Here is a 12,805-nt window from a genome sequence, read left to right as displayed (position 1 = left end):
ACTCCTAAGAAATAGGGACAAGCGAGTTGGCTTGCAGTAAGATTCAATTGTCACATTCAAACACCGTCATTTACGTTTTTTGCGGACCGTTACAATCCTCAAGCTTTACGTAGGACAACTACTCTGACAGGGGATTATGGTTTTTCAGAAATGATAAAAGCGTGGAAACAGAAAGGAATTGATAATTTTGGATAAAGATGACCTAGAGAAATTTATGGGAACATGAATATTAAATGAAGAAGACAATCTCTATGATGAGTTACATCATATCCCATAATTGGAAGAGGGATTCTCCCTCATAAGAAATGTAGCAAGAGAGGAAACTTAAGTGAGTGAAAGTTAACAAAAATATTACCCCTCTATTGTTTTCATGATTACTCAGTTGGAATAACAACTTATAATAATTATGATGTTTCTGAATCGAATGGGTAATATTTTTGTTAACTTGCACCTAAGTACAATTATGCCGAAGGAAAAACAACGCCTATACAACAAAGGAAGCACTAAAGCTGTTGAAATATGTTAAAAATAGTTAGCCGCACGATTTCCTCAAGAACTCACTGGCGCAGCAACTGAAAATAAGTTGATTTGTTACAAAGCAATGCATAACGTGTTAACGTTGTCGGATCCCAGATCAGCCTTGTGCTGATCCTTGTACCAGGGAGACCCTCCATCAGAATTATTCTCAATTGGGCTATTTTGGTGCACAGCAGAACCTAGGCCATCAGAAGCATTAGATGTCTTGAGTGAATTCCCCTCAGACACACTATTCCCAGTTGTACTTGCAGAGCTGGTGTTTGAACTCTTTTGCTCAGTGTGAATAAGTTTTCCAAATAACAAGATGTGGGGTGCTTTTGTTGCATTCGATTCCTTAAAATTCGGGATGGGATTTCCCACAGTCAACAGGCAAGATATGTCAACATTGGTCTTAGTACTAGTATTAGAAGTGCTGTTCTTATAGGTTCCGCAAGGAGGCCTAACAGGTTTTGTTGCATGGTCGAGCCTAGAGAACCCACCTAGAAGCATGTCTGTTGGGAGCTTGTTGAAGGGAAAATCAGATGGAGATAGTCCAAATTGAGCATGCCTGGCTCCCTGTATGCCTGCAGAACTACTATTTTCAATGTTACAAAGAGAGTTGGTATAATTCAGAAGATTGCTAGAGAATGATGGCATTGGGAGTTGGTTGATGACTTGAAAATATGGGTCATGTAGGAAGCGTTGTTTCTTTCTAGGAGGTGAGTATGCAGAGAGATTGAAGGTGGGCATGTTAGAGACTAGTTCAACCAGCCAAGGGTTTACACACTTCACATTCTGTAGTAAATCCGGTTCATCCCATACCACCTGAAATGTGACATCACAAATTATAGATTATTTTCATGTTTAACCATACTTTAAGCCAAAAGAGTACCAACCAACAAAAAAAACTGAAGACAAACATCCTGCCATAGTATTGTTAAAAGGTAAAGGTAACTCGAACTTCCAAAAGTAAAGCTCAATCATCAAAAGCACCCTATGGAGACAGTGCCTAATTGAAGCAACCATTTGTACTTGCTAGAAAGAATTGTCAGCACTGAACAGACACGCTTAAAATGATGAAAAACGATTTGCTACTTTACTGTAGTTCAACAGTTATTACTATTGACCGCTATTTTTTAATTGAAATGGACCTAGAACACTAAGAAAATCCATTTATAGAAAACAAATATATTGCAAATAAAAATGCCGCTGAATACAGCACATACAATTTGCACAAGTCAGAGTATGATTCAGCAACTGTTTAATAGGAAAGGCGCACAACACATAAATAAGAAAGATAAACAAAAACATTGCATCAGGAAATAATCATCTTGTCTGACAAAGTGTAAACTGTGCTACATCTTTTTTAAGCATTGAACAGTTTTAGGATGAGATTGAAAAGGAGTAAACTGGAAATCCAATGAATAGTGTAACCATTGACGAAGCAGTGTCACTGTTGGTCAAATCAGTACCACACTGAGAGAATAAAAGTATAGCCTCTGAGCAAAGACAAGTCGAGGAAGGGGATATGAACAAGTTATCATGTTAATGCAATAGTAAAAGGAAATCCATAATGGGGTGTGTTGTACCTGCAGAAGACGCCAAGGAGAATCAGGCCAACGAATGGGATCTGCAACCTGAACAGAAGAAATGGTGCCCATGAACCAGCTAATCCTAGAAGAATCCTCAGTTTCAAAGGGCATTTTGAATCTCATCCCAGAACACCACTGAATTTGCATCGCAGCCTTCACAACAGAAGCCTTAACACAAAACTCAGGGGAACTAGCTCTTGGATAGTACACAACCTCGAAGGGCCTACCATTAACAGCACAAGCTACGGCCTCAACAACAGATTCAGCAGCCACTCTTCCTACCATCTCGTCACCACCGCCTTTTACACCACCCACCAAGTTGCTCTCACTCCCACACAAGAATCCAGAACCCCCACCAAAGAGAGGGTTCCATCCGGAAGAGAACTCAGACCCTCCACCAATCCCCTTCTTAGCCCTCCTTATCCCAACACAAAGATCTCCGTTTTCTGCCCTCAGAAACACAATGGAGTCCCCAGCAACAAGCCTCTTCTGATTCACAAAATTGCTCCATCCAGTGGTCAAAAGATGCCTCCTAGGCGTCCCTCTATAGATATGCCTAAACTTCCAGCACTGTCCATGCATATCCTTGGCGATGATTGTCTGAACTGGAGGCTCAGCTGAATAGTCCAACCTCGGGAAGATGGTTTCTGCACAGTAACGAGGCACAGAAAACCCTCCACCATTGTTGGCATCAGATTGTGTGAGTGTCTTGGCAAAAGAGGTAGGAGGTTTCTCTTGACCCTCCACAGTGTTCCCCAAGAAACAATCATCCTCCAAATCCAATTCATGTTCCCTCAAAGGGATCAGCCTCATTTTGACATACACCTCATCTGTGTCAGGGTCTGCCATGTATTTCATGGCAGAGAGTCTGCAAGGGACGAGTGGTGGAACCCTGGTTTGGCCAAAATCTACTTTCCCATTAGCGTGTTCCGCGTGGCCCTGGGGAAAGTAGAAGACTTTTGTGTTAAGAGGTGGCATTTGAACCATGGCACCAGCACAGGCATGCCAAAGTTGAGAATCTAAACACCTTTCTGAACCCCTCTCCATGTTTTCCATAACCTTGAACATCTCAATGTAAAATATTAAATATCCTCGCTTTTCACGAGAAAAGACAGCCCAGAGAAAAGGTTTGAAGGAAATAAGGTGTGTCTTCTTCTGTGGCCAAGAAGAATAATAAAAGATGAAGGTATGGAAGGAAAAAGGATAGAGATGCAAAGAGGAGAACAGGGTTGTTTGAATGAAGTATGTGATATGATTAGTGAGATGGAGAGAAGAGAAGGTGGCTAGATTGTGACGGTTGATGAAGGAAGGAGAAGAAGATTGTTGTAAATAAAGAGAAAGATGAATGTGTTGCTAATTGGTGGATGAAGAAAAAGTAGAGAGAGAATGAGTGATGTGGAAGAAGAGAAGAGAAGAGGAAAGAAGAGTGGGGAGTGAGAGAGAGTGGGATGTTGGAAGTACATAAAGACACACACTGCTCTCTCTCTCTCTCTTTCTATCTCTATCTCACTGTCACACTCGTATGTGGTTCTCTCAGTTGCCGACCATAACACAAACATGAATTGAAAATCGACATTACAGTTTACAACTCACGTACTCATAAATGATAAAACCATATAATAATATATTTTTTTATGTCACTATCAAATTATATATAAATATATATATATGATTTATTTTCTTTTTTATTATTTTTAATACTGATTTATTTTTATTTAAAAAATATGAACTCTTTTCGTTTTCAATTTTCTTTATTAATCGGTCATTTATCACTTACTCAAACATTAAATATAATTTTATTCACAAAATATTGTGAGGTTTTCTTTATTTTTATTAATTTTAATTTCTGTAACTCTTTATATAAATTTGTATTAGATGTGTATCTTATCCGTATGTTTTTTAAAATATTAAAAAGAGATATATTTGTGCCTGTATGTTGTATACATTTTTTATTCTCACTATATAAATAATTAAGTTTACCTAATTATATGGTCAATATTATATATAATAAATTAATATAAATTGATAACAAGAAAAGGAAGTTACTTATTTCTTGAATAGTTGTTAGATTAATTTATATATATATATATATATATATATATATATATATATATATATATGTGTGTGTGTGTGTACATGTATATATATTAAATGTGAAATATAGAATAAAATCCAATGAACTAGTTTTTATTGATTTAAGGATTGAAGAAAATGAAGCACAGCACCTCATCAAGCAATTCAAAATCAATTAAACACCCTTAGTAATTAATTCAAAACTTTAATTTCTATCAATGCCTAACAAACCCTAAAAACCTACATGCAAAATTACAGAAAAAGAAGAATGGAAATCAAGGAAGATGAAAAGGTGAAAATATAGGTAATATATTTTAGAATTTAGATTTTATTGTTGAATTTTTCTATATTGTCCTTATATTCTATCTTTAAAATATATTGAAGTACACTTAGGATGTTTTAAAATGTATAATTTTTTTTAATATATTTAAAGCAATGTATTTAAAATGTACAATAAAAAGACAGTATAAAAAAATTTGATAATCTAAACTCGTTGTCATGATTAAAAAAGAATCAAATTTTCAAATAACGCTTTTATCTTTCTTAGCTCACACCCCCCTTAACTCCATGTTTTGTATTTTTTTTTTTCAGCCAAATACTTAAAATACAATTCTATTTATTATCTACGCCATAGATATAAAACATACAGACTACATCGAACCTACTATTGAATAAGTTAGAAATTAAATATGTTATAAATTTAATCATCACTGTTAAATCATTTTATACAACTATTTGAAAAATAATAAAATCACAAGACCTTACCAATACAGTTTTAATCCATTTTTATTAAATTACAGAAGTTTCTGAACTTTAATTAGGCGTTAATAAAATGCACGAAGGTTTTGGTGCAATCATTGAGTTTGGTCAATATTTTATTTAAATCCAATTTTTAACCACTAATTTAAAATATGATCAATTTTGAATTTAATTTGAGTGATATAATTTTTCTCTTAATTATAAAATGAGATATTTAATTATCTAATTGCTGTTTTATTTTTTGTTTAAGTTCTGTTTTATATAACTTGATTGGCAAAGTCCGTTCCTATGCTTTAATTAAGTCGCTAATATAAATTTTTCGAATTGAATTTTCTTCGGAAATTAAGTAAAGTCTTTAAAAGGTGTTTTTTTTATATAATTAAGTGAAGAATATATATATTTAAACTGCTATTTAATTTGATTTTTTAAATGAAAGTACCCGAAATGAAAGCTTAAGCGATGAAAAATCTTTAGAGACGAATCTTTTGTCAATGTTGGTCAACATATGAGTAATATTTTTTATATATATAATTTTGACTTTTCAAGAAACAACCTTCTTTTTCGCAAGGACACTTTTTATATTAGTTAACATTATTTTTTTAAAAAAAATACAATATTTACCTTTTAACCACAGTTAATAAATTTCAGTATATATTATTTTAAAACAATGCATGCATAATTTTATTAAAACTGTGATAAAAAATAAAAAACATGTAATGTGATATTTAGAATTGGTGATATCTTTAAGCAGAAATTAGCAATGTAAAATGGTGCAATAAATAAAGCAGCGACGCTCCTACCACATGCAAATAAAGGCATGACCTAAAGTTGCGAATATTGATACTACCACTTCTATTTAATACCAATACTTATCAAAACATCAAACTTTAAATGTAACACATGCAACAGATCGTATAATAAGAAAAGGAAGCTTTTAATGTGAAATCACGAATATTAATGAGGTCAAAAGGGAATCCAGCTCTACTCACAAAACACAACCAAATAAATAATACATAAAATAAATAAATACATGTACACACAGATACAATATTAAATAATTTCAAACATATATCAGAGAACAGAAACATCCAAGAATTTCTGTACCAACATTTAGCATGCTAAGTAAAAAAAAAAGGTTTATGAAAAGTATCTTAAGAAAAAAAGGAGATTCAAATATATCTGAAATTAAGATAACGTACCAACATTGTCACTCAATTTCTTTAAAAGAATTTCTTTAAAAATTAATTGGTTAAAAGAATTTTAAATTATTCAATCATGAAATTTTTCTACCTCTTTATCTTAGATTTCTTAAGATTGAGAATTTTTTTTTTCTACTTATAAAAGTTAGGATAGTATAGTTAGATAATATTTTTTTGACATATTTATCTGTGATTGGTCCATGGTTATGTTTATGATTATTATTATTGATTGTGGAGCAATTTTAAACCAATCACAAAATGACACGTAGATGATGTTTAAATGTTGTCAAAAAAATATTATCTAATATTATTATTCTAAAAATTAATATTTTTGAATTAGTTTTATGTAAATGGGGAAAATAAGAAATATAAAAAAGAGATGCATTAAGGGGAGGTTCTAACTCTTCGGTCCTACCCTAAGGCTAAGGCCTAACACAATAATAAAAGTGGGGTGTGATTCCTAGACCCATAATATGAGGAGCGGCAAAGGGAAAAAATAAAAATATAATAAATTTTAACAATTTTTTGAAATAATAGTTTCGTATTCTTCTTCAATTAAATAAATAAATTTAACGTTGTCCTGTGGATAACAAATATTTAGATTTATTAGAAAATGAAAATGAAAAGTATTGGAAAGAATTGAAGAATAAAAATTGAATTTGTATTAAAATTTGAATTTAATATGATTTTTGAAAGGAGTGTAGTAGTAATTTGAATGTTTTTAGGTTAAGGAAGGAATAAATAATGTTTGTAAGACAGGAACTAGAGTTGCATGCAAAAGCCAAAATATACGGTGAGTTACTGAGGTAGGCCTGCTTTCCAACACAAAACAAAGTAGAAAAGACACTTTGTATTATCAAATGCTACAATTTTTTCCACTTCTCTCTTCTTCCTAAGAAATGTCAAAATAATTAATTATGGAAAAATTACATTCATCTCTCATTTTTTTCATCTGGTTAATCAAAATACTATTTTCATTTACTTTATTTAATTTATATTTATATTTATATTTATTTTTATTGTTTCGGTTGTGGAATGAGAATTATTCAAACTTTACTTTTAATTTTTTAACATTATTTTAGATTATTATTGTTTTTACTTTTTTGTTTTCAATTTTCGAGTTGAGTTGATGGATAAATCAATTAAATATATTTCATTAATTTTAATGTTAAATTATTTCTTCAATTGTATTTATAAGTTTGGAGATAAATTTTTAATTGAAACTCGCCTCACTACCCCAAAAATCAATAAATATATTTTAATTATTTTTATTTATTATAATTGAAAACGATTTTTCAACGTTTCTTTAGAAACGTTAAATCAATTAATCATACAATATACTTATATTTTTCATAATACGATTAAATCGAGTTTAGAAATTCAAAATAATTTTTCTTCATAAATACAATGGTTATGACAAGTTGTTTTAAGCAATTTCGATTGAAATAAATTTTTTTCTCTCCAAATTTATAAAACTTGAAATTTTAAATAAGTGAGTAATAATATAATTTTATTTTTCTTAAAATGTAATTAAGAAGGTGCTAAACTGTTGTATATTAAATAAAACACGTATCGTGGATTGGAGTGTAGTAATTTCAATTATTTTATTTTATTTAATAAAAATATCTGTAAAATATTATTTAATCGAGATGTTTTTTTAACGGTTATTTTTTGTGGGTGATAGATTTAATAGTTTAAAATAAAATTTAATTGAGATAAGTAAAACTAAGTTATGCTACACTGAATTACTATTTTTCCTTATTCCGACGTGTCTTCAAAATTTACGAAGAACTAATTAGAAGTTTATACATTAAATTAAGTATAAATATTATATTTATTCATTATAAAAAAAATTACAAGTAAAAATTATAATTGTTTTCTTCTTTTGTTTTAATCATTTGGTACATTAAGTGAATTGAGGAAAACATATGATATTATCTGTCTTAGAAATTAATGAAATAAATGATGAGAGAAGAGGTTAATTTAATGTGATTTGATTGGAGAGAAAATGTATGTTATGAATTTTTATGTTCACGTGTATATTAAATTGTAAGCAGTGGAAGATGCAGCGAAAAACAACCTGAAATTGACGGCTGAACCTAAAATAAAAATATCAATAAAACTTGTTGTAATGAAATAGATACCATACCAACTCGATCAACAACAACTTTAGTTGTCGATCAATAACAATCAAACTTGTGGTCGTAAAATTGAGTATACACCCACTCATAAAAATACTTAACTTTTCATTCTTTCTCTTACAAATTATACTTCTTCTTTTTCAGAGATCACGCTATATCAATATATTTTACCTCTTTTACTCTATATATAGAACTATTCTCAGTTTTAAAATGAAAACAAAATTCTATTAAAAGATACATTTGATCCAAGTAATACTTATTACTTCCTCTAATAAAACAATATAGATAATTTATCCACTAGTGCGAAAACGCTGTTTAGCATCGGTTAATTTAGGATTTTAACATCACTTTTACAATCGATGTCTATACGGGTGACGTCTATGAGACGTCGAAATTCGTCAGAACCGACGTCCATATAAACGTCAGTTAACGATATCCACCGACATCTATATAAACGTCTGCTTATACTCACACCGACGTCTAATTATTTTATATAGACGTCCACCTATGATTAAACCGACGTCAACAAGAATATATAAAAAGGTTTAAAATGACACTAATCGACGTCTATGTTGTTATAGACGTCGGACATGGCTTTAACCGACGTCTAACAACGACTTTGTGTTTTAGTGCAGTTTTGATCTAGGCTTTTGGTAGCATTATGTAACACTCTCCTCTCGTTAGTTTCCCCACAAAAAAAACTTGCGTCTTTTGAATCTTCTAGTGCTTTCAACCCAAAACTGAACATGGGTCCATGGCTACTTCCAATTATTCAACCGTAATAGAAAAAAATTACGGTGTCAAGAAGTAGAAAAGGACCCAAGTTCCATTTTGGGTCGGAAGAACTATAAAACTCAAAAGATCGCCACTCTTTTAGTGAGGAAACTAGCAAAGGGAGAATGTTGCACTATGTTACCCAAAGAGTAGATCAAAACTGCACTAAAACACAACACAAAAAGGCCAATTTTAATCAGTTGAACGACAAGATAATCGATAAAAAACTAAAGAAAGTTTAAACGGTAAGCATAAGAAAAACCACGCACCTGGGATGAAGAGAGAAAAAGGAGAGGACGAAGACAACGACGTTATGAGAAAATACAATGCAATGCCGGAAGAGATAAAAAGAAGAGGTGCGCAAGGGAGTAAAAGAAGAGGAGAAGCAGAGAAAAAGGAGAAGAGATGAAGACACGATTAGAAACTGAGTGGTTAGAAGGGTCTGCGGTTTATTTAAAATGAAATTGGACATCGGTTGCGCCAGAAACCGACATCTATAGACGTTAGTGTTTGATCGGGATCCGATGCCTATTCTTCTTAAAGAAGTTGAAAAGATTGACGCTTGATTTCCTGTCAGGGCAGTTCACGTTGGTGCTCCTCCTAGCCGACATCTAAAACCCTTGAATTTGGTGAAAATAATCAATTACAGGAATGTAGACGTCGCTTACGTTCAGAACCGACGCCTAAATTGAAGGATTTTTGTCTTTCCGCCTTCCAGATAGGCCTTAGACGTCGCCGTTTGACTACGTGACGTCTAAGCGCCTGGGAATTTGGTGAACAACATTAATTGTAGCCTAGTCGACGTCGCTTGTTCAGGGGATCCGACGTCTATTCCACGTCTAGAGCTGAACCGTTTGACGTTTGATTTCCTGTCAGAGAGTGGAACGTCGGTGCCATTTTCTAGACGATGTCAAATTGTCTGTCTTATCACATACCTCGGGCAATTTGACGTCGGTTTGAGGCGGGTGTGACGTCTATGATGTCATAGACGTCGCCTAACATCAAAATTGACGTCTAGTTTACCAATATATTTATGATAATGCCACCGTGCAATAATAGACGTCGATTTTTCATGAAACCGACATCTGATGGATGATGTTAAACAACGTTTTTTCATTAGTGATTTTACTCCAATCTTAATTTTAATGTACATACAGAGTAAATTACATAATTTTTTTTTTCATAAAATGAATTTCTGAATTTCAAAAAATAAAATACACATTGCTACTACAATTGTCACTATAACTACATGTACTAACCTTTACTCACAAATTAGTACACAATTTTTTAATATGGTATAAAATATTAAATCTAAATTCACCATCAGATTGAACTGATCCACCAACATACTTAAAAAATAAAAAATCATACAATTGGAAATTTAATGTTAAATTAAAACTTCAATTCTTTAAGTTACTGTATATTGTGAAAAATGGAATTAGTGGACAAAAATAACATTCAAATTTAAAAAACTTGAAATTCAATGTAAAAAGAGCGACCATAATATTTTAATTTATTATATATGCATCATGTATAATCTATAATTCTTGATTATAAAGTCATATAACAGTTTATTATTTAACTGGTAAAAAAGTTACAAGATAAATAAGAGAAAAAACAAATAGATTATAGTTTATAAATAAGATGGAATCAAACGGGTGATTTATCAGTCGTTTTGATACAATTGTAATGTAATTAAAGTGATAAAAACTAGCATGAATGCAAACTATGATTACCAAAATTATATATTATATAAAGAAAAGTGAGAATAGAAAGAAATATAGTACATGTATTTTTTATTGTGTGTAAATGTTATGATTTACATTAAATAATGTAACTTTTATAGGTGAGGTGCACAATTTTTTAAGTCTTTTCATTGTCTTCATTAAAAGATTGGTAAGGGCCACACTATGCTATATTTGTCCTCCAAGAACATGATTTTGTTTTTAGGTTTTTCTGTAATATTTCTATATTCTCCAAACACTTCTTGGTAGCCAATCTGTTCTCTATTGTTCTTTAGCTCCTACATTTATTGATGTTAGCCCTAACTCTTAACTATGTTTCTTTTCTTCATCACCAACATCATCCTAATTAATAATCTTTTAAATTTCACATCATTTCAAACAAAACAATATCAAGCTATAATATAACTATGCGACCACATATATGGTTCTAAAATAGATTATAAGATAACATCACTCATTAATCGGTGTCATAAATATGATTTTATGTGATTATGATACATTTATAAAAAAAACAAGTTGATTAAACTTGAAAAATTCTGCGTTGCTTTTTGAAAATTATCATATCAAAACCTTTTTTTTTTACTTTTAAATTCCTTGAATGAAACACACTTACTGAATGATAAAAAAAAGGAAAAACGTATAGATTAAATAAAATGAATGATATATTATATAAATAGTAAAAAAACATTATGAAGTATTTTGTAAGTAATAAGCCACTATGAGTTACGTTCGAAACTTAAATGTGAGTTATTACCAGTCACCTTCTAGGCCTATAATTACACACACAACAGCATGTATGCATGACTAAATTAAAGGCACACAAGCTAATTGCTAAAGTAGTTTAATTGAATTTTATTTAATTTTTTCAATTTTAAGTAAGATTTCTCATTTTCGATTTATTAAATATTTTTTTTCCAACGAAATAGTTAGTAAAAAGGTATCATTGTTAGTATAATAATGTATGTACTTAACACAAGAATAAAAAGAAATGTAATTTATTATATTTAGTTGAATGATCGGATTATAAATATTAAAATTAAAACAATAATTTACAACAACACCGCATAATGTAGCAAGCAATCAAAGTTTACACTGTTTCATAATTTTGATAGTTGAAGCATTATAGTTAATCAGTAAATAATTTTGATACTTTAAGTATCCTAGAAACAACACTTAACCTCTAAATTTGTAAGATTGCACAACTTTATATAATGTTTTCGATTTAAATCTTATGCATGATTGTATTATAATAAAATTACTAGTATTGTTAAATAAAATTGTAAAGTCGTTGAGAATATTGAATATTGTAAAATTTTATGAATTGTTATTCTAAATTACCCGTTGCACTCATAGATTAACTTTTTTAGTCAAGTTTAAATAAAATTTAAATCTAATTAAAAGTTAAAGTAATTAAAAATTTATTCTACTGGAATGTAGTGTGTGTTCTCATGTCCAATGAAAAACCAATGCAACTAAAGTTCATACTTTTTTTTAGTGTAAAACTTATTTAGTGGATGAATTTTAATTAAATCAAAATACAAACCTAATTAAAAATTAAAAGCATTTTTTTTATTTTATTGACCGAATGAGCTTTTAATGAAAATTAAAAGCTTAACTATTTTTAGCAGTTACTCTCCATGCATGCACTTGGATCATTACTACGGTGGATGAACAGTGAAAACACCAAAGTTAAGGGAACACAATAAATATTTGAGGATGAGTAATGAGTTGCAGTATGAAATGTAGCCTCTCATCATTCTCTGTGTGCAGTGAAATGGTAGAATCTCACAGCAAAAGCTTCTGAAGCTGAAGAAGACAGCACTTATTACAGTTAATATATTTAATATATGTTATATAAGAATCTCAACCATGATTTGCATTCAAACATCCCTCATAAGTACATCACCTACTTTCAACACAATACTAATAACATTACAGTCGTTTTAACAACTCCAAGAACTTTCAACTATCGTCCTTTTATTCTAAAGTTAAGCGTTTGAATTAAT

General features: G+C 30.7%; 1 protein-coding gene across 1 annotated transcript; it reads right to left on the bottom strand.

Annotated features, from left to right (window-relative positions):
* Positions 1 to 164: 164 nt before the first annotated feature.
* LOC106772811 (auxin response factor 22) lies at positions 165 to 3,629 on the bottom strand. Its single transcript, XM_014659408.2, has 2 exons — positions 2,106 to 3,629; positions 165 to 1,341 (listed from the first exon to the last, which is right to left on the bottom strand). Exons 1-2 carry the CDS (start codon positions 3,174 to 3,176, stop codon positions 592 to 594), a joined length of 1,821 nt encoding a protein of 606 aa, XP_014514894.1. The 5' UTR covers positions 3,177 to 3,629; the 3' UTR covers positions 165 to 591.
* Between the last annotated feature and the right edge of the window lie 9,176 nt (positions 3,630 to 12,805).

This window comes from Vigna radiata, chromosome 8 (genome assembly GCF_000741045.1).
Source record: "Vigna radiata var. radiata cultivar VC1973A chromosome 8, Vradiata_ver6, whole genome shotgun sequence".
NCBI classification, from domain to species: domain Eukaryota; kingdom Viridiplantae; phylum Streptophyta; class Magnoliopsida; order Fabales; family Fabaceae; genus Vigna; species Vigna radiata.
This window is presented reverse-complemented; position numbering and strand designations above follow the sequence as displayed.